Genomic DNA, 23,438 nt, shown 5'->3' on the forward strand with positions numbered 1-23,438 from the left:
TAATGCATTAATCGATCCACCTTTCGGAATCAGGCGACGATTTAGCGCCTTCTAATATTAGAGATCATTCGATAACATTTGTGATACAGTCATTGTTCTAACATTTTTTTTTTTTCGCAACTCGACGAGAGCGCTATCCAATGGGGGTATGAAATTGTTATTTCAACATAAGATTCCCCATCGTGCATTTTTAGATATAAATCTATTATGATGAGAACGATTTAGATTGTTTGTCAATCGAATGAATTGTATGGATCTCGTTAAGTGATAAAGCATATTATATGACTTTTTAAGCTTCTAGCTCCTACCATGCTTAGGACAAATCGCCTTAGGACTACGGTTATGGCAAGGCATAGCACATACCGAACTTTATGCTATAATGGTCAAGTGAAATCCTTACAAATTTCCTAAATTCAATACGGTTTACCTTAATGTAACAGTAGTTATAGAGGATTCTATTAAGCTAGAGTATGAGTTTATATGATGCTATCGTGTCTTCGAGAAGTGATCGGGAAGAAGCATATCTTTCATTGGTGGATTGAGAGTAGGATAGAACATTTTTCTTCGTGTTAGAAGAGTTTCCATGAATTACCATACCCTTCTAGGACTATCCTAGGAAGGAATAGTTTTTAAAAGAATTGTTTTAGACGACACCTATTTAGTTTCTAGACTTGTCGAAGTCTCGTTAGCTTATTTAGGCTTATATAAAAACTTCCTGAAGTTCGATAATAATTTATAAGATTCCTTTATTTAATGGAGTAACTGGCAACTCTGGAAAGGGAAGGCCAGACTGCTTTCGCTTTGAAGACCAACCAACGCAGTCGCAGTACCATCTTGTTCTCAGTCGTGAGAGGTCGTTTACAGCTCTCTCTCCTGCGGAATGGGATAACTAACCGTATCTCTTCCCTACAATCGTGGTCTTAGCCTCGGATTGAGGAATACTGAAGCTATCATAAATAATATAGTGTCTGCCTTTTGTTAGGAATCTTTCAATAAGAAGGATATTACAACCTTTCAATGCTGTTTACCTAGGTAACATGATTAAAGGATTCTAATGCAGCAGAACATGATATTATTTTAATGCACTCAATAACTTACGAAAGCATGGCTTATTAGATACCATACTTAGTGAGAAGAGAGAGTAATAGAGATTCACTTCAAAAGTCTACGGTATGGTTAAGTCTTTCGAAAAAGGACACAACCGTATTTAGAATCGGATATTGCGCAGAAGTTTGTATGAGTCGGATGGGAAACATTCTTTTAGTGGGAAATGGTTTCCCTGAATGGATTATACTGCGTATATAAAAGTTTTTCATAATAAGAACGAATTAACATATGAAAGTATGTCGGGTACCATAAAGACACACATGTTCTGGCACATAACATAAAGATAATTAGTAGGAGGCGCCAGCCTGGCGCAGATGCGCCACCCTGGCGCAGGTTGCGCCACCCTGGCGCAAGTTGCGCCACCCTGGCGCAAATTGCGCCAGCTTGGTGCAATAAGCCTAGAGCACCATCCAAAATATTTCTCGTTTGAGCGAGTTATTAAATAAAAGCAATACAAGAATTTGCGAGTCCGTGAGAACCTCGATCGACGATAATAACTGTTTAAGTATGTCCTAACATTTATTGCAAAGAGTTGTGAGAACCTGCGAGAATCTTCTTCATAGATCTCTTAGCAAGAAGAAGACGAACAGTCTTCCTGTAGACTGCTTAAACTTTTCCTCCCAAACCATTGCCATAAGGAATCATAAGCACCAGCCAGACGCCTGGCTCTAACTAGAAATAATTAGTTAATAGATATACCTTAGAGCAAATTATGCTTTCCTACATAGAGCTGGGAAGTTACTCAGTCCCTCGCACTGGAGTGGTCCTTCTCGTTCAGGAAAAAAAAGGGGGGGATACGGAAGAATTAACCGAGGAAAGAATAATTCCCCTTCCGATATACTAGTATTAGAGGAAAATTGAGAAGAAACATCCAACTATGGAAGTACTGTAGAATTATAGGATTCTTACAGCACCTCTTCTTATTTTGATATCGAGATTTCCTGACCAAGGTTGCGAGTAATATGCCATAAACAAGGCTCCAGCCAGGCTTTAACCAAGCGATAGGCGCCAACCAGGCGCGAGCGCCAGCTAGGCGCGAGGCGTCAGCCAGGCGCGACGCCAGTCTTTAACCAGGGCATAGGCGCCAACCAGGCGCGAGCGCCAGCCAGGCGCGAGGCGTCAGCCAGGCGCGAGCGCCAGCCAGGCGCGAGCGCCAGCCAGCGCAATGATATCAGGATCTCCAATTTCTCAGTATTGGAGATAGACTTTCCAAGAGTTTCCTCTTTGAGAACTGACACCAAGAAGATCAGTTTTTTTCCTGACAGTGACACAAGTTGTCGCACAGGCGGCCGTGGCCCTTGTCAGGATTAACTGAAATTGCGGAAGTCCTCTAACAAGAACAGACTTCTCATGTCAGGTAACATAGTGGTCGCGTGAGCGACTTCTTTCCTGGCAAGAGGAGTTGTTTTTGGGAGAAACTCTTTTTGCCAGATCAACCCTCTACTGACAATTATTCTAGATATCGCACATGGCGAACGTAGTACGTTGGCAGGATAAGTGGGTTCTCCTGCTTTATAGACCTTTACATGGTGAAGAGAACTGATATCTTTAGAGGTCTCTCGCTTTCCTCAAACCTTATGAGACAAGGGATAGAAATATATCTGACTCATAAGTTAATCTGGGTGCAGGTTTTAGAAAGACCTTAGCAACCCCTTTTATATTGCACGTTTCGGCTAGTCCCTTTGAACCATGCAGCTCCTCTTTCCTCCTCTTTCATTGTTATTAACAGGATGGTATATGTCCTACTCCCATGTAAACATATAACAAGGAATACCTTGTAATGTTTTGGTACTAGAAAAGACTCGTATGGAGCTCTCAGTATTGGGTGAGAGGCTCTTTCAAGTATCTGAACCGACTTACGGCCTGATGTCCTAGGATAGGAATCTTGAATGATTCTCCTCGATCCTGGATCAGTTAGTAGGAGAATAGGATAATAATAATTTGTTTTGCAGAATAACGATGATAGAATTTTTCCATTCTCTCGTTGCCCAGGCACGAGGACAGGAAGAAAGAATATAAGAGAGAGGTAGCAATATACGCCATCTTTATGTTATAGAAAGGGGAATAAAATTTAGTCTTTTTCCCCTAAAAGATAAACTCTTTACAGAATGTAAGACAAAGGGCGTCAAAGAGAAAGAGGATATTATGTTATGCCTCATTTTTAGACTTAGTGAGGTTGGATTCTCAGAGGTCACGTTCTTCTCACAGCAGGTTTTTTGTAAGTCTTTTCCAAGACAGTCTGAATATTCTTTCAACATCTATTTTAAATGGACCTTAACAACCTCTCCACTCTGAGTCTGTCTGCGTGCAGGACTGACCAGAAGTGGAACATGAATGAGAGGATGTTTCAAGGTAAATGACAGTAGTCATGGATAAGATATATAATTACTGCAGATCGTGCTTGAGGGAATGAGGAAACTGTCCTCTTCCGATACCTACTTGTGAACCACATAGCGGTTTTTTTTTCTTCCCTTTCAGAGGGAAGAATTACCTTTGTATATATCTGCTATCAAAGAACGCAGTAAAAGGCTATACTCTGTCTCTATAAAGGGTGAATTGGAGATAGCAGAGCATTAAGATCTTCGGGATCTTACACAATACCTCTATACGACAAAACTTGGAGATCTTATAGTTACAATGGGATCCTATTTGGGCCTCAGATTCCGTGTTCGGACAAGATGGAACTGCTCCTCATCAATGTCTCTCTTGGTACTAATCGACCAAAAGGACGAGTGAGATTTTGGGCTTGGAATCTGGAATCAAATTCTAGAAAGACTCGGCAATGGGTTCCTGCCAGCATGGTATGTTTTGGCAAAAGAATTATAACCTTTTTATTCCGGATCAATGCTTTCAGATAAAGGATTTGTTGTCCAGCAAGGTATTTACGTTTGTTATACAAAAGAAAGGATAAGATTTAAACGTTTGCTGACAGAGTCTTTGGAATACGATGAGGCTCAAAACTACTTCCCAGAAGGTTCGAAGAGATATATTTAAAGAGCTAGAAATCGGGAATCCTCCCAATTTCAGCTCAGTCTCCTTAAACTTCCAGGCTCTTTCCCTGCCTTCGTGCAAGGATAGGGAAGATTTTGCAACGAGAGAACTCTTCAACATGTAGGAAGAGTGCTCGTTAGCAACTGAAGTATCAAGTATGATCCTCCTCGGAGGAAGACTGGTCTCTCGGACTATTAGATTTCCTATCGTCTACTGATGTAGCTGACTAAAATTACCTCCCCTTGTTGCAGAGGCCATAAGCTCAAAGTGAAAGAATTTCTTCCACCCTTTTCCTTTCTCCTGATAAACGATTGTGGATGTTCAGACTTTCGGACAATGTAGCGCCAATCAGGCGCCAAATGCCAAACAGGTGTAAAGACGCCAGAGCAAGACAGTCCAATTAAACACTGTCATTGTCTGATGAGGAGAAGGAGTAGGCCTCCAATCTGGCGCAGATGCGCTAGAGGCGAATGAATCAGGCAAATAAAGTGTCCGAGGTGGACATCGCCAGTTTTCATCGAGACTCTTAACAAGCTCGAATCTCCAGCAAGTGGGGAGAAGTCAGCCAGACGCGAGGAGCCAGCCAGGCGCGAGCGCCAGGCAAGCGAAGCACCAGCCGACGCGAGGCAGAAGCACCAGCCAGGCGCGAGACGCCAGGCAAGGCGCGAGGCGCCATCCAGGCGCTAGGCGCCATCCAGGCGCAGACGCCAGGCATGGCGCGAGGCGCCAGCCAGGCGCGAGGCTCCAGTCAGGCGCGAGGCTCCAGTCAGGCGCGAGGTGCCAGGCGGCTGAGGCGCAGCAGGCGCGAGGCGCCAGCCAGGGGCGAGGCGCCGGCCAGGCAGCGAGGCGCCAGGCCAGGCGCGATGGCGCCAGACAGGCGAGGCGGCCAGACAGGCGCGAGGCGCCAGCCAGGCGCAAGCCAGGCTCTGGGCTTCATCTAGAAGAGATCTGTTGCAAAGAAAGCCCTGGTCTTCTTTGGAAAGAGTGGAATCTCTAAAGCACTTCTTAGTAACTTGACGTTTCCTTCAAACAGCTAAGAATTAAAAGCGCTTGAAGTGCGAGCTTTTTAACAATTCTTGTTCTTTCCATAACAATATGTCGTGAGAGTCATATTAGCTGTATAACGGGAGATGCAACTCTGTGTTGACTTCTCTTTGCACGAAGGAGATCAAGTGGGGGGCGATGAGAGATCCTTCTCTCTTGGTTATACGTGTCCACGGATGCGTTGCTGGGATAGGGAGCCGACACTGATCCTTAACTAGTGAATTAAAATTTTTTTATTTTTATTTTTTTATTTTTTATTTTTAGCATAAGTGTATTATTTTCTGGGGTTATTTGAAATGAGTTTGGGGATAGCTCTTTTCAAATTAAGCACAAACACCCTCGTGTTAGGATCAGGTGATCGGGATCGGTGTTGTGCTCCTTAAATTATGCCAATAGGCATTGTGTATTGTCATGTAAGTGGATAAGACCCCATTGACAAATGACCACTAGATTCTGTCAAGTAAGTGGATAAGACCCCATTGACAGATCTACAAGAACTCTTAGCCATAGGTCACATCCTCGCTGAGGCTCTTGAGACGAAGCAGACTACTAGCAATAGCTAGAAGTCGACCCTTCGTCTAAACACATAGGAACCAAGGTTTTATTTATTATTACCTACAACGTATGTTGTTTACCTGTCTATTCAGTAATAGCTGTCCTTTTACCCTCCACCAATGTGTGAATCAGCTATGTATATATCTGACAGGTAAGTTGAATGTATAAAAATGATATTGTTATGATACAATAAAGTTTTTATACATACTTACCTGGCAGATATATACAATTAAATGGCCCACCCCGCCTCCCCTCAGGAGACAGCTGGAAGAAAAATTATGAATTAGAAAACGGGTATGGTTCCTATTCCCGCCACCCAGCGGCGGCGGTGGGGTAGATCACCTGACCTACCTGCCGCGTGTGCCGCGAAATTGCGAATTTCTGTCGACGACGGAGTAATAGCTATGTATATATCTGCCAGGTAAGTATGTATAAAACTTTATTGTATCATAACAATATCATGTTTCATACTTTCACTAATATAGGCAACAAAATGTTTTATTGTGCTGATTACAACTGCAATCTTGAGTAAGATCAATAAACGTTACATATATACGCTAACATTGTTCAAATGAGTGCTGGGAAGGCTGGGGAAAGATGGTGGCCATCACTGATCAGAACCTTCCATGAAAAACGTAGCCGCCATATTGGATTTCAAAACTGCCTTGAAAACATATTTTACGTAGAGCTCACATGCTTATTTTAGTTCGTGTGGGGCTTTCATATATCACATTATGTTGACGAAACTTCAGTCTTTTAAATGGTATGCTTAGAGTTGCAATTGTATTCTTGTTTCACCAATTAAATATCGAGTGAATAAGACCCGTCCACCGTGATGAGGGTTGGCCTGCCGTGGTGATCTACCCTACCTAGTAATTGGTGAAACAAGAATACACTTACAACTTTGGTAGATCTAGGTTACTTATCCGCGGCGGCCTAGAAGATGGCAGTTGCGGTTTTTCTCTGCAGTTTTACCTCCTGAACAAGAATTTTAAGTAATATTTATTTGGACGACCTGTAATTAAACCCCCAGGGGCCAGTAATAAACACGGCGAAATACATTGGACGCCCCAATCCCTAGTGGATGTCGTATCCGCGGTTACGTTCCTTGCAGTTCGTGCGGGCTGCTTCTGTAGAAATACCACAACTTAAAGCATACCATTCAAAAGTTTGAAGTTTCGTCAACATAATGTGATATATGAAAGCCCCATACGAACTAAAATAAGCATGTGAGCGCTTCGTAAAATATGTTTTCAAGGCAGTTTCGAAATCCAATATGGCAGCAATTGCGTAGCTGGCCGTTCTAACCACAGACTATCCACCATCTTTCCTAGCACTCATTTGAAAAATGTTAGCGTATACTATATGTAATGTTTATTGATCTTACTCAAGATTGCAGTTGTAATCAGCACAATAAAACAGCATTTTGTTGCCTATATTAGTGAAAGTATGGAACTTTTTATTCCCGGGGTCATGGTTTGAACTGAATTAATTTTTACCTTGTGATTGGTGGGTTTATCCTTACTGCCATCACAACTGAAACTCCACAGTGCTTATATTTGTTTGTAATTATACACATTTTGGTCTTAATTCACTCCCAATTGCACTTGAACCACGTTGCTGTTCCTGGTTCCTAAGCAATCACTCCACAAACAGTTATGAGCAGCAGACGACTACACTGTTTATGAGGTGCAAAGCTTTATTCCCTTAATTGTTTACTTTACTCATTATTTAGTTTAACTTTACTTTAAAACGTTTATTTAATTCATGTCTATTATCCCTTTTTTGCAACCAAATTAACCCCAAAAAATTACAGATAGTTCTGAAGTATGAGCAGACGACGGCAAAATGACTCATCATTGCCAATCTAGTAGAGCTTCACACATACGCCGATGCATTTATAAACTGTTTCCATGAATTCTAGTTGTCATAGAAATGCAGTAATGATAAAATTGCTGTAATACCTATGTATATATACTACAAATAGATACGCTAATTTCACTTATTTCCCCGGTTTTGTGTAAGTCTTATACCTAGTTTGGAGGGTAAACACATACCAGTTGGCAACACTGATAAACAATTGAAGAGCGCAAAACACCGCAAAGAATGACATACTTCCCTTACATAAGTACTGGTTAGAGGTCGGGTTTACGATTGTTGTGATGAAAGTGCCCCAGCGTCTATGGGTACAAGTGGTGTGCGGATTTAGTACAGGAAATGGGAAGTTTGTTGACACAAGCGACTCCGCAAACATCGAGATGGTGTCAATCTTCTAAACTTTGTTAATCGTAAAGTAAAAATTTCGAAAGCGTTTTGGGGTAGTGTGCACTGCGTTGGCCACACTTTTCATTACCCTCTGTTTGAATCTTAAAATATGGCCTTAATTTCTAACTTTGGAGAAAATACTTACTTCGAAAGGAGAGCAGAGGTCTTGAGCTCCTGTTATCACCACCTACAACTCATGACTGGTGACCATCTCCCGTGTCAGGATGTGTTAAAGTACTTTTTCGGAGGGTGGCCAAAACCGCGGTAGTCGGTGAGTTGGCCAGTTCACTCGGTTGTTTACCTTAAGTATTTTCTCCATAGTTAGAAATTAAGGCCATATTTTAAGATTAAACAGAGGTTAAGGAAAATTCTGGCCATACGTAGTGCACACTACCCCCATGACGCTTTCAAAATTTTTACTTACAACTTGGAATATCCAGAAGATTGACGCCATCTCGATGTTTGCTGAGTTGCTTGTGTCAATAAGCTTCCCATTCCATGTGCTAAATCCGCATACCACTTGTACCCATAGACGCTGGGGCACTTTCCTCTTAAAAATCACAAGCAACGACTTCCAACCACTACTTTTATAAGGAAACTACGATTTTTGGTGGTAGAAGAAGAAGATGATGATGAAGAAGTGTGCACTAGATAATTATTTAAATAAATAGTTAAACGGGAGTATAAGGTCATGCACTGCATAAATATATATTTACATATTCATGATTATTAATTTGAAAATATTCGTTGTTGAAAAAGTAACTAGGGTAAACAACCGAGTGGACTGGCCAACTCTCCGACTACCGTGGTTTTGGCCACCCTCCGAAAAAGTGCTTTAACACGTCTTGACACCGGAGATGGTCATCAGTCATGAGTTGTTGGTGGTGATAACAGGAGCTCAAGACCTACTCTCCTTTTGAAGGAAGTATTTTCTCCAAAGTTAGAAATTAAGGCCATGTTTTGAAGATTTAAACAGAGGGTAATGAAAAGTGTGGCCAACGCAGTGTACACTATCCCAAAACGCTTTCGAAATTTTTACTTACGGTTAAAAAAATTTAGAAGATTGACACCATCTTGATGTTTGCGGAGTTGCTTGTGTCAACAAACTTCCCATTTCCTGTGCTAAATCCGCACACCACTTGTACCCATAGATGAACAAGAAGAAGTGCGCTAAATAACATTTAGATAATTAGTTAAAGACCAGAATAAGGTTATGAATTGCAAATATTTATTACTAGTATGTATTCATGATATATAATTCATTTGAAAATATTCATTGTTGTAAAAGTAACCAGATTCCTGACACAAATTTCATCGGTTTTGCTGTGAACATTAGCTGCTATGTTGTTCACGCTCTTATATTTTTTTTATCGGTGTTGCCAATTGTTTTGTGATTACCCTCCAAACTTGGGATAAGAGTTACACAAAACCGTGGAAATAAGTGAATTTAGCGTATCTATTTGTAATATATATATACCACATAAACATTAGAGCAATTTTATTGTTATTTTTTACTATGACATCTAGAATTCATGGAAGCAGTGTGTAAAGGCATCAGCGTATGTGTAATGTCCACTGAATTGGCAACGATGACTTGCCATTCCTAGACTGCATTAAAGATTACATTTGTTTCACCCGTACAGTTATAAGAAAATGAGAAACAAATTATTTCAGCCATACAATTGTTGAAAATAGGAAAAATTAAAATAGTAATATAGACTTAAATACATGAAAAGTGCTAGTAAAAAATAAATTTTTTTATTTTCATAAAGAATTTATTAACCTGTCGTCTGCTTGACTCGTGGATTCTGGCCGCCAGATGTGCAAAATTATTCCCACCATGGCTTTGCCATAAAAAAAAAAACATGTATTTCAAATTGAATTTGAAGTGAATTAAGAACGAAATGTGTAAAATTATAATCAAATAAGCACTGTGGAGTTTCATTTGTGATGGCAGTAAGGATAAAACTTCCGATTACAAGGTAAAAATGCATTTCAGTTCAAAACATGACCCTGAGAATAAGACTTCTCATACTTTTATAATATAGGCAACAAAATGTTGTTTTATTGTGCTGATTACAACTACAATTTTGAGTACATCAATAACATTACATAGATACACAAATATTGTTCAAATGAGCTCTGGGAAGGATGTGGTCCCAATTTTAGAGCCAAATTGTGCTCACAATCTTCACATGCCATATTGGATTTAAAAACCGCCTTGAACACATATTTTACTAAGACTTCATGTGCTTATTTTACTTTGCATGATGGTTTCATATATCTCTTTTGTTGACGAAACTTCAATCTTTTGAATGGTATGTTTAAATATTGAATTGTATTGATGTTTCACCAATTAAATGTCAAGTAAAAAAGTGGTCTTTTTCATATCATTGGTCACACACCGGTGTTTTACCCTACTACTACTAGTAGATGTGTACCTACTCTTTGTACTACTTTTCCTAATATCACGTTGAGAGGAAGTTTACTACACAGCACCCAAAGATATTAATGTTAGATTAAGGAAAAGTGGGGTTAGGGTGCATTCCTATTAAGATAGGCCTGTGATATGTTTTTAGGTAGGCCATGTCATTGGAAAAAAAAAAAACAGAATTTTTTCTGCACCACTAGGTAGGCTAGTATCCTTATTTTAGTAGACATTGAGGAATTTGGCATTCATTTCCATTACTTCAGAAATGCTTTGTTACGCCACCATAGCCTTATGGTAAAACTGAAGACCACAACTGCACCCCCCGATTTCAGTAACTACCACTTCAAATGCAAAATGGGCATTGTGTTAAGTATCATCCCTTTTGGGATGAATATAAAAATAAAGAGGGTAAATATAAACAAACCAAAAACAAACACAAACAAAAGTTGGTACATGTTCTGGTCAGTGACCTGCATTAACCAGGCTACAGTAGGTCTTCAGTTTTACTCTAAGGAGAAGCAAGGCTTTGCTATACCCTCAGCTTTCTGCTGATAAGTGAGGATGTCGTGCTGCACTCTTGCTGAATGCAAAGTTGGAACTTGTGCTCTGGGTTTGTTCCGACACGGCATACAAACCTTCGGTCCTTTTACAATAGGAAGGTACTAGCGGCAGCTGGATAGGTCGTAAGCTTTCGAACAAGGGGTTCGGTAGTTAACTGCTTGTCCGACAGGCGCGCGCGCGCGACTGGGAGGTAAACAAATCACTTTTGCTTTCGGCCTCACAGCGAGTGACGTGTGTGTTCGACGCTCTCTGCCCGCTTCTCGTCGTTTTGCTTTCTTGAGTATATGGTTGTGTTTGTGTATGAAAGAATTCATTGTAAGTACAATCATTTCTCTCTTTTCATAATATTTGAAGTGTTTTTTGATTAATGATGGAATCTCCTCGCCTCGCTACCCCACGGAGACTATGCCCGGGTACCGAAGGGCGTAAATGCGGGAAGTTCCGCTCTTTTCCCGAGATAGACCCTCATATTTTGTGTGCTCGGTGTCGGGGCGCGCGAATGCACCCGAGCCGAGCCATGTGATGTTTGCAATAATTGGTCGGAGGCGCAGTGGACTTTGTATGAGGGCAGGAAGAAGCGAAGGCCTGCAAAGGAGTCGTCGGAAAGCTCTCCCGCGACTCCTTTGGTGACGGACACTTCGTTCTTCTTTCCTGCCGCCCGCTCAACTTCCGCGTATCGCGCCTTCCCCGTTCGGGGGGGTTTCTAGGTGTCCTTCTCCTCTCCTGACTTGTCGAGTGTGGAGGAGGGCGCTAGATACCCTGACGTCGAGTTTTGTACTCTGGGTCCTCTATCCGTTCGTCTTCGCGCGAACGGGTAGAGGATCCCCTAATCACCCGACTTTTGCCTCCTCAGGTGCGGTTGCCGCGAAGGATGACCTCGGACAGGTGTGGGCATCGTTGGGGCTGCAGGGCGTGCCGAGTGTCCAGGGGCTGCTCTACCATCTCGCTGGCTCCGTGGCGGTCACCCATGCTACGGTCACGACCACCACCACGACCCTTACACACCCGGCTACGCTTCACCTCCTCACCTGGTGTACACCCCGTACGCGGTCTCTGTGACACCCACTACATCGGTGCAGGGGCCAGTCGCCGTACCTCGGGGGAGTGTGATGCCGCCACCTGGGTTTGCCGTGCTGCCGCGACCGACTTCGTGTGCCCGAAGAGCTTGCCCCTGGACCTCCCACCGGTACCTAGGATGTCTGTGCCGCTGGTCCGCCCATCTGGACCGCTTACACAGTCTGCCGTACCTGCCGTACCTGCCCAGCTGCTGTCCAGGGGAAACGGACGTTGACCCTGCTGGCCGTTCCGTACCTGCTCCTGCTGTCTCTTCTGCCGTTTTCCTGTGATGCCTGCACCTGCTGATGTTGTTCCTGTTCCTGGCGCCGCTGCTCCCGATGCTGATCTGTTCGGACAGGTGCGTCCGGGCCCTGTTTGCTTCGGCAACAGCAGCCCCGCTCCGCTCTGGATGACAGATCTGACGTCGGTCCTGAGGAGGTTGACGAAGAAGAAGAAGAAGAGGAGGAAGGTGTCGTCATCGTCTTCTTCGTCTTCTTCGTCGTCGTCGTCGTCTGCCGCCTCTTCCCTTCTTCTTCTAAGGCTCCCCCGCCGAAGAAGAAGAAGGTCGCCTCCTACCCCCCCCTAACGAAGTTCTCCTTCGGGAACTTCTAAGGGCCCGTCTCGCTCTGGTGAGACGGGGGTTCTTCCGCTGGTCACCCTGCTCCTTCGGGGGCAGGACCCGTCTCTTCTTCCGCAAGGAAGAAGACTACGGGGGACCAGAGGAGTGCCGGCTAACACCGGCACTTCCTCACCTGCTGTCAGTGGTTCGGCCACAGCAGCAGGGTCCGTCTCGGCCTCTCGTTCGCGAGAGGTACCGAGTGTACGGTCGCCTAACAGCGGCCGTACAGCCAGAACCAGACCTCTGAGTCCGCTCAGCGTCAGGTTCACGGCACGGAGCGGAAGACTGGTGACAGCCGCTCACGCGACTCTCACCAGACCAGCTCTCGCTCTCGCGGCGAGCAGCTGGCTACCCGGGCGGACACGTGACGGTCCATGACCGGCCACGGGCTGAGGCTGGGAAGAGGTCCCCCCGTTCGCCGGCACCAGCCACGGCTGGTACCAGCGAAACTGACGCACCGTGAGGATACGCACCGATCTCACCGTGACAGTGGAGCTCGCCGGTCGCCTGACCGTCACCCCCCCCCAACTCTCACAGAGAGCGATCGGGTACGGCGACCAGCACCAGCTCCTCTGACACGTAGACCGGGGGGAGGCCGCTGTTCTCGGTCCAGCCGTTCTCCACAGCGAGACGGCTCGACTAGGTCTGCAGCTCGATCGCCACCGCGGGTTTGGCGATCGCCTGCAGTCTTCCAAGCCCGCTGGTTCTGCCAGCGAGCGAGGAGGGAGCGTCAGGTCTGCCTCTCCCATACCTTATTCAACCTCCTCGGGTTAACACCGGGAGGGAGGGGCGAGGATATTTGAGGATTGTGATCGTGAGGGGTGCGCCCCTCAGGTGGATCCCCACCACGTCGTCGTACGGTACAGGCACGGTTCTCGGGCCAGCCAGTCGTACGCACAGGTGGTTGGAGGAGACCGAGAGGGGTCTGTCGCTGTTCCTCCCCTTGAGGGAGGAGGGTCTCGGGAGATGCTCCTGTTTGAGGGACTGGACGGTCCGACTCCGCAGGACGCAGTCACTCCTGAGATCCAGAGGAACTTTGCCGAGGTTATTGCGCTGATTCGTCAGCACAACGACCTCGGGGAAGGATCGCCGCTCCCACCATCCGAGCCCACGTCCCGGCTCGAGTCGTTCTGGGGCCCGAAGAGGGAACCCAGACCACGGTGGGTTTTTTTTTTTTTTTTTTTTTGGCCGCGTTCTGAGCTTGCTGACTCAGTGCTGGACCAGGTTGAATCGCTTGTCTCCGGACAAGACGGTTCGCTCAAGTCTGGCAGGTCGAGCAAGCTGCTTCCACCTCCTCTGCTGCGACAGCGGCGTTTTTACGTGCCATCCGAAGACCCGATGCCGCCCAAACCAGGTGAACCCGGAGTTAGCCAGGCTGACTCCGGGTGTGTCTCTGCAGCAGCTCCTGACCGAGAACCTGTGGTTCTCGCAGCAAGAGGCACTCGGCCTGGAATCTACCGCCATGGCAGCTTTCCAGGCCGTCTCCTGGCTAGATCTGTGGTCCCTCACAGTATCTAAGGTCGCAGCCAACTCCGGGGGAATTTCTCCCGAAGATGACTCGGCCTTCAGAGACTTTGCCAGTCTGGAGGAAGAGCCATCTCCTTCCTTGCCCACCAGACGGTGAACCTGTGGGCCAACCTGGTTCTCCGACGAAGGGACGCTGTCCTTACTCGGGTTTCCAGGGCGGCCGGGCGTGAAGTCGGGCGTTGGGACTTTCGAGGGCAACGGTACCTTTTACGGAGTTCCACGTCTCTCTTCCCAGGAGAGATGGTGGACGCTGCGGTGGACAGACGGCGCACTGACGACAGTGACCGTCTGGTTCACCAGGCAGTCTCGAAGGCTTCTGGGCAGCCTCGGACTGCGGCCAAGTCTAAGAGCTCGGCTAGCGCTTCCTCGGTGGCTAAGACGGTAGCTGCGTCGAAGCCCCGGGGGAAAAGACTCTGTCTTCTTCGACTTCTACCAAGGGGAGCCGTAACCAGCCCTCCTCCCAGCCCTCCTCCTCCCGTGGAGGCTCTGGGAAGAAGTCGAAGAAAGGGGGGAAACGCTAGGACGGCGTTCCCCCTCACACCTGCTGCCGAAGTGGGGGGGTGCCTGGCCAGCCATTGGGCAACTTGGCAGCGCTACGGCGCCGAGACCTGGATTGTAGATGTCCTTCGGGAGGGATATCTATTACCCTTCGAATCTCGGCCACCCCTCACCTCCAACCCGGTCCAACAGCAGTCGTACGTTCCAGGGTCATCGAAGGACCGTAGCATTGAGACAGGAGATCAAGACCATGCTGAGCAAGAGAGCTGTAGAAATCGTCACGGATCAGTCACCGGGCTTTTACAGTCGACTCTTCCTGTGGAAAAAGTCTACGGGAGGCTGGCGCCCGGTGATAGATCTCTCTCCCCTGAACCGGTTTGTTCGCCAGACCCGGTTCACGATGGAGACGGCAACGCTCAGTGCTCGACTCCATCAGGGAGAACGATTTCATGCTTTCAGTGGACTTGGAAGGATGCGTATTTCCAAATACCCATTCCATCAGTCCTCCAGAAAGTACCTCCGCTCATCCTCGACGGGACGGTGTACCAGTTCAGGGCACTTTGCTTCGGTCTCTCAACCGCCCCACAGGTGTTCACGCGAGTGTTCACTCTGGTGTCTGCTTGGGCCCATTCGCACGGGATACGTCTGATGAGGTATCTCGACGATTGGTTAGTCCTGGCGAGCTCCCGCTCGCAGTTGCTACAGGACAGGGATCGACTGTTCGAGTTCTGTCGCGATCTGGGGATCGTTGTGAACTTCGAAAAGTCCGATCTCGAGCCCAAGCAGAGGATGAAGTACCTGGGTATGCTGATCGACACGGTAGCAGGGCGAGTCTTCCCCGCAGACTTCGCGCGGATCAGCAGATTCAGGGAGGCAGCCAACCAGTTCCTGTCTCGGCAGGAACAGGTAGCTCAGCGATGGCAAGTCGTGATCGGACACCTGTCGTCACTCGAGAAGTTAGTCCCTCACGGGCGTCTTCACCTGCGGTCTCTTCAGTGGAGACTAAAGGAGAGTTGGTCACAGGCGACGGATCCCCCAAGCTTTCCAGTGTCACTGACACAGGAGGTGAGGCAGGACCTAGCCTGGTGGCTGGACGACAGGAACCTCTTAAGAGGAGTGCCTCTGCGCACTCCCCCCCCGGACATGCAGCTGTTCTCAGACGCATCGACCGAGGGATGGGGCGCACACCTGGAGGAGTTGCTGACTTCAGGAGTGTGGGACGAGAACGACAAGCACCTTCACATCAATGTACTGGAACTCAAGGCAGCGTTCCTCGCTCTCCAAGAGTTTCCGCCAGGACCGCTTGATGGGACACTCAGTGGTGTTGATGTGCGACAACACCACGGTGGTGGCCTACGTCAACAAACAGGGGGGCCTAGTGTCTCTCCCGTTGTACCAGTTGACTCGGCAGGTGTGCACGAGTGGGCCGCAGGCACACTCAATAGAGCTGTCGGCACGCTACAATTCCAGGGGAAGAGGAACGTAGTAGCAGACACGCTCAGTGGGTCCCGTCGGGAATCAGGTGATGAGGGACCGAATGGTCTCTACACCAGGACGTGGCGGAAAGGCTCTTCGACCTGTGGGGGCGACCAGTAGTGGATCTGTTCGCCACCCGGCACAACAGGAAGCTCCAGGTGTTCTTCTCGGCCGTGCCGGACCCATGGGCAGCTGCAGAGGACGCTCTTCAACACCCGTGGGACAACCTCTTCGTCTATGCCTTTCCCCCGTTCAGCCTGATTCGCAAGGTGATCAGTCGAGCACTGGTCACCCCGAATCTCAGGATGATCCTGGTGGCTCCCAAATGGCCACAGGCCATTTGGTATCCGGACCTGCTGGCTCTTCTCGCAGGAGAACCGAGAGAGATTCCCCCTTGGCACAACCTTCTCGCCCAGCCACACGTCGAACGGTACCACCGAGCAGTCCAGTCCCTACGTCTTCACGGCTGGCTGTTATCCACCATCTCTTGCGAACGAGAGGCTTTTCTCGTAGCGCAGCAACAGAGAATGGGCTGGAAACGTCCGTCAGTCCTCTGCAGCTGTGTACCAGGGGAAGTGGGCCGTCTTCTGTGGTTGGTGTCGTAGACGGGGTCTGTCTCCTCTCAGAGCCACTCTTCAGCAGGTAGCGGATTTCCTCGTTTTTCTTCGCCGAGAGAAGCTCCTCTCAGTCCCCACAGTCAAAGGATACAGAGCCGCCTTGGCGCTCGTCCTGAAACTGAGGGGATTGGACATCTCGAACTCGTTCGAGATCTCCTTGCTTATGAGGAGCTTCGAAAGGTCTTGCCCACCCAGGGAACTCAGGCCCCCTGCGTGGGGATGTGACTCTCGTACTTAGGAGTCTGACTCGAACGCCGTTCGAGCCACTCCGAGAGTCGTCAGACAGGGATCTGACCCTCAAGACCCTCTTCTTGCTGGCCCTGGCATCGGCGAAGAGAGTAGGGGAACTTCATGGTCTTTCCTATGATGACGACACTCCAGGGGATGGGGATCCGTGACGCTCGATTTCGTCCCGAACTTCGTTGCGAAGACTCAGAAACCGTCGATCCCTGACGACAGGGTTCGAGTCATTCACGATTCCCTCCCTAATGGACTTCACCGATAATGATGCGGATGAGATGCTGCTTTGTCCTGTGAGGGCGCTACGGCGCTATCTGAAGAGAACTCGACACCTCAGGCCTGAGTGTCGACGCCTCTTCGTTAGCACCGGGGTCACCAAGAAAGAAGTATCCAAGAACACTCTTTCATTCTGGCTGCGTGAGGTCATCAGGAGGGCGTATGAAGCTGATGGTAGTGACGACATCCGTACGTCCCGTCCGAGAGCTCACGAAGTCAGAAGTATTGGCCCCTCGTTGGCGTTTCGTAAGAACTTCTCCGTGGCGCAGGTCCTGAAGGCAGGGGTCTGGTCTAACCAGACTACCTTTTACGTCCTTCTACCTTTCGGGATATTGCCCACAGGTCCTTGGATACCTTTTCCTTGGGACCCGTGGTGGCTGCTCAACAAGTTGTGTAGCTAACCCAGACCCTCGCAGGCTGAAACAGCATCGAGTCCTGGTGTGACTGTGTGGATGGATGTGTGAATGAGTGAGTGACTGGCTCCCTCTTCCCGTCTTTTCCTCCTCCTCTACCTGTGGGCAGAGGGCCACGGTCGTCACTACGCTGGATGAGGACGAGATGCAGGTGAGCTATATTGACAGAGCCCATCCTATCCCTTTCCACTAGGGATAGGAGCAGAATATCCACCACTTCCTTCTACAAGGGGGGGAAGTGGATGCCTACAAGAGTCAAACCCATGACTTTATATTTGCTCCTGTACAGGAACAAGTTCTTACATTGCTGGTACGAAGAGATACGCTTGCCTCTCTCTTAGTACTCGGTCCAGAGGTCTGACCATTGATCCTGCGGTGCACACCCCGATCAATCGGACAGAGGCTTGGATCCCTCCCTCGCTCTTACGACCAGGGAGGCTTCCAAGGTTGGGCGAACACCAGTCTGTTCACAAAAGACTCAGATTCCTCCCACCAAGAAGTGAGTCTTCCTATTGTAAAAGGACCGAAGGTTTGTATGCCGTGTCGGAACAAATGACAATTTGTCCAAAATTGCCATTTTATTTTTCCTAACTATACAAACTGAGGTCCTTTTACACATAGCCCCACCTCATGCCACCCCTCACTCTGCAGTTTTTGCTTGGGCCAAAAGCAAAAGTGATTTGTTTACCTCCCAGTCGCGCGCGCGCGCCTGTCGGACAAGCAGTTAACTACCGAACCCCTTGTTCGAAAGCTTACGACCTATCCAGCTGCCGCTAGTACCTTCCTATTGTAAAAGGACCTCAGGTTTGTATAGTTAGGAAAAATGCAATTTTGGACAAATTGTCATATTTTGAAGAATACTCCTACATATAGGCTAAGAGTCTGGTATGAAGCCATACCAAGGAAAAATACAAATTTGTTATTTTTTAAGAATGGTTGAGTATCCTACTTGCCTACTTTTTCATGTGTTGTAAGACATATAGCACTGAAACTGAATTATTATTGATATTGATATCTGTATGTATTTTGTTTCAGGCCTAGTGACAAACTTCATTCATGGTCTGAGCAGACAGGAAAATTGTACAACTTTGTGAAAGATGTAGAGGTGAAATACAGTTTACCTGTGTCAGGTGAAACTCTTCCTTGCCTCAATACAGAAGGTTTAGATGTAGAGCAGGTAAGAAAATGACATTTCTGTATATGCTTAAACCTTCTTTATAAAGTTGCATTATGTAGCATAAAATGAGTGAATCTTACATATAAAAAAAACTATTTTTTGCACTTATTTTCAGATATGGCAGTTACTAGAACTTCAAAACAAGAGTCTGCTGGCTGCTCCCGATGATTTAGATGTCTTGGATGATGTCAACCTTTGTTTTAATGTTGCAAAATTAAGTAGCTTAGCAAAATATGATAAATTCTTAGAAGAAAAAGCTGAAAGTAAAGATGAAGAAAGTGTTGATGATGGGGTGTTTAGTGAAAGTGACTCAGAAAATGAGAAGGCAATGGAGGAAGGATCAGATTATGCAAGTGAAGGGGAAGAAAGTCCAAAAATATTTGAATCAAGTGACGAGGAGTTATATAAAGATCCTTCAGATATTGATGGTGGTTTGAATTTGGTGTTTGATGATGACAGTGATAATGAAGAAGATAATTTTGATGAACTTATAGCCCCTGAAGGTATGGAGGATTCTGATGAAGATGAGCAACCCTCAAGAACATTGAAAAAGAATGACACAAAACTACATGAAGACAAAAATGAAAATCTTGAAAAGAAGGAAAAAGCTGTGGAAGAGGAAGTGGAAAAGCAAGGATACAAGCATAAAAAATTCAAAAAGACCGAAGTTGATTCCGAGTTCTTCAGTTTAAGAGAATGTGAGTGGGTAGCAGATAATGATGCTATTGGGGATAATTATGACATGGATTCTGACGATATTGATTTAATGAAGGATACATCTGATGGAGAAAACGAAGTAAGTGTTGAATTAAATTAAGTTCTTTTCCCCTCGGGTTATATGTTAATAAAATTTGAACAAATCTTAAATAAAAACAGGAGTCTCCATAGCATGGTATAATTGACCTCTATTTATAGTTGCAGTGAATACTCTTGTCTGTTTAGAGTTTGCTTGCCTTTAACCACGTTTTCATGTATTATCCATTGTACGTATGTATAATTGTTTATTACAGCCCCTCCTCTCTTTTTAAGACAGTATATTTGGATATACTTTTTAATGCTTATTGGTAAACTAGCATTCATAATGTTACTGTAATTAAAGTTTACTGTAGTATAGCCATTTGGTTTGAAAGATTAGGTCACAGAAATAGACTTCATTGCAGTTCTTACTCATCTTGTAGTTTTGACAACAATTTTTTTCATTCTTTTCACTATGAATCATTTGCTACTTATCTTGTTTTAGGATGGAGTTACGTATGAGGCATTTTTTGGTGGTGAGAAAGGAGATTTCACAAAGTCATCACAAGGAAAGGAAGATGAAGACAGTGACAGTGATGCATTGAACAGTGAAGATGGAGGCAATGAAGGTCCCACTGGTAATAGGAAGAAAAAAATCTTAGATGATTCTTCAGAAGAAAGTGAAAAGGAAGTTACTCAATTGCTAGGAATGAAGAAGAAGGAGGTGAGAAATATGGCCTGGAAAAGACTGGTTTAGCTATGTAAACAGAGGAATTATAATGGGATATTTTTAGCACCTATAACATGTAAATTATGCAAGATGAAGTGTAAGAGATACATTTTATATCTAGATATATATGTACAGTATTTCAGCAGTTTTAAATCATGCAGTACATCTCAGATATCTGGAGAATGATTATAAGGTGTAATCAGAGAAAAAATCACATAAATAAAAGTAATCAAAGTTAATTGTCATTTTCAGGAAAAATCTACATTTGAGAAAGACAGGGAAAGAGAGCTTATGCTGATGAGTACTTTGGAAGAGGATAATGTTGGTGAGAAACCATGGTTTTTAAAAGGTGAAGCTGTTAGTGCTGATCGTCCTGAAAACTCAACATTAGAAGAACAGTTGGAGTATAACATTGTTGCTCGGCAAAGTAAGTGGTCATTTACCATTGTGCTTTTAATCTTTCTGTAGATCCACTTAGCAAGTACTGTACCTACATATTTTGGTTCCCTTGTGACAGAGTTGGTAATTATAATTTTCCCCCTTGTCTGTCTATTCATCCATCCATCCATCTGTAGCAGTTCCTGCTACTGTTGAAGTGATTTCAGTCAAGCTTGGTACAAAGGTAGATCATCATTCATAGGTGTACATGAATGGACAATGTCCCTGTGTCTGTCGGTCATTGTTTGTCAGTCATCTTTTCATTGATTTTAGAGCACCATCTCCTACATGGTTCAAGTTATTGCAGTCAGAGTTGGTAAAAAGGTTAATCATTTCACATACTTGGGCAGGATGGGAGATTGTCCATCTGTTAATGAATGTTGCACATACCTTCTCATGGAAATTCCTCCTATAGAGTGAAAAGGATTTCAGTCCAGCTGATTCAATAGTCGGGAGTTTGATTCCCCACTCTGCCAACATGGAATGAGAGAATTTTATTTCTGGTGATTAGAAATTCATTTCTTGATATAATGTGGTTCAGATCCCACAATAAGCTGTACGTCCAGTTGCTAGGTAACCAATTGGTTCCTAGCCACGTTAAAATATCTTAATCATTCGGGCCAGCCCTAGGAGAGCTGTTATTAGCTCAGTGGTCTGGTTAAACTTAAGATATACTTAACCTCCATCCAAGGGGGCCCTTACAAAGGGAAGAACATTATTGCTGCCAGTAAAAAGTCAACGGGCTTGGGAGACCTACCTGAATACACATTTCTGTCAGTGTTGGAAGGGTTGTCTGTTCATTGGAATTGAACCCACCACTGAGGGCATGGTTTGACATAGTTTCCCATTACTTGGCCACATGAGGTGCACCAGTTTTACAGTTGGAGAGGTACATTGTCCACCTTTTCACTCTATCAAAATTTCAATAGCTGAATATTCTAAATCATTCTAGAGTCAATCTTAAAATTTGTTTTGCTAGAAAAGGGAAAGGAAAATGAAATTAATAACAAGAGGAATAAAAGGCCTAATTATAATTTGTTAGGACAGCAGCTTAGGTTCAAGACTGCTGGGGCTTGATGTCTAAAGTCATCAAAGCACCTGGACATTGCTTCTCTACTACCATCCTCTAAGCCTTCTATTGATGACAGCAGATCAGTGCTATAGGAGGTGGCCAGGGGAGAGAGGGAATGAGAGAGGATAGGCAATGATTTAGGAGGTATAGCGAGTCCATTTTGCTCGTCTATTTTCTTTGTCTTTAATGTGTAGCTTAATAGCCTGTTGGATCATCAAGGTTTTTAACTTTGTTCATTGTAGAATATTATAAAGTTTAGTTTCTGTTACTTTTGTGTTTTTTTAGATTTGTTTGAATTATAAAAAATAATGTGATTATCCGCATTTCAGGGCCAGTAATAACAGAGGACACAACAACACTTGTTGAAAAAATTATTTTAAGCCGCATCAGATCTAAGGCTTGGAATGATGTAGAACGTAAAGTGAAACCCAACATCACCCCTTTTGAATACAAGAAAAAACTTTTACTGAATCAAGAGAAAAGTAAAAAGAGTCTTGCAGAGATATATGAGGAGGTAAGGAATAATTTAAGAAAAAATGTGTATACTGTACTATATTTGTTCCGACACGGCATACAAACCTTCGGTCCTTTTACAATACGAAGGTACTAGCGGCAGCTGGATAGGTCGTAAGCTTTCGAACAAGGGGTTCGGTAGTTAACTGCTTGTCCGACAGGCGCGCGCGCGCGCGACTGGTAGGTAAACAAATCACTTTTGCTTTCGGCCTGCTGGCGTGTGGACGTGTATCATCGCTCTCTGCCCGCTTCATCGTCGTTGCTTTCGCTATGATTGTGTTTTTCTTTTTCTTTTTCTATTTATCTAGTGAAACTGAATTGTAAGTACAATCATTTCATATTTATTCCCATTGAATTCAATTGTGAATTAAAGGATCTTGGTTTCACCACGCCCTCCGATTACCCGAGTGCCGGGACTGAAGGGCGTAAGTGCGGGAATTCATTTTCCCAGAAATGATCCTCGTATTGTGTATGCTCGGTGCCGAGGGCGGGAGCGCTCGCTCCGAGCGTATATTTGGGTTGGAAAAACTTATTCAGTATGGAAGTGCAGTTCTTTTTCATTTTCATTTTTTATTGAGATTGCATTGTTTACTGGGATCAATGTTTCCGCTATTTCCCGGGAATTGATCCTTCCCCTTTTTATTTGTATGAAGTGAAATCGCAAGCGCAGTATTCTTTTCATTTTCATATATTTTTTTGATTGCATCAATTCATTATGGATCAAGTTTCCATAAACCTTGATCCATAAAGGTAAGGAATGGATCCTTTTACCCTTGCGCTCGGTACCGAGGGCGCAAATGCGCTCGATCCGAGCCCTTATTCATTGTGAAGTGAATCGTAATGCAAGATGCATTTTCATTTTATTTTCCCTTGTAATTATTTTTTTGATTTTGGCCCATCAACTATTTATTTATTTTGGTTTTCAAGTTCCGCTCAGTCAGGGAATTGATCCTTATGCCCTTGCATTCGGGCCGATGGCACGATTGCTCTCGGGCTCTTATATTGTTGTTGGGTACATGGGTACTGTGCGGGGGGTGGGGTGAACGAGAACCCCCACCCGCTCAGCTCCCACAGATGGCCCTTCCCCTTGGGGGGGG

The 23,438-nt window shown here is 45.3% G+C and overlaps 1 protein-coding gene across 1 annotated transcript in view; it reads left to right on the forward strand.

Annotated features, from left to right (window-relative positions):
• LOC135208762 (U3 small nucleolar ribonucleoprotein protein MPP10-like) overlaps nt 1-23,438 on the forward strand; it is a 51,950-nt gene that overhangs the window by 3,039 nt on the left and 25,473 nt on the right. The window contains exons 2-6 of the mRNA XM_064241269.1: nt 18,712-18,853; nt 18,969-19,649; nt 20,094-20,312; nt 20,571-20,745; nt 22,158-22,342. Of these exons, the coding sequence (XP_064097339.1) occupies nt 18,712-18,853; nt 18,969-19,649; nt 20,094-20,312; nt 20,571-20,745; nt 22,158-22,342 (1,402 nt within the window). The remainder of the gene's footprint in view (nt 1-18,711; nt 18,854-18,968; nt 19,650-20,093; nt 20,313-20,570; nt 20,746-22,157; nt 22,343-23,438) is intronic.

Source organism: Macrobrachium nipponense, chromosome 35 (assembly GCF_015104395.2).
Source record: "Macrobrachium nipponense isolate FS-2020 chromosome 35, ASM1510439v2, whole genome shotgun sequence".
In the NCBI taxonomy this organism is placed as follows: Eukaryota; Metazoa; Arthropoda; class Malacostraca; order Decapoda; family Palaemonidae; genus Macrobrachium; species Macrobrachium nipponense.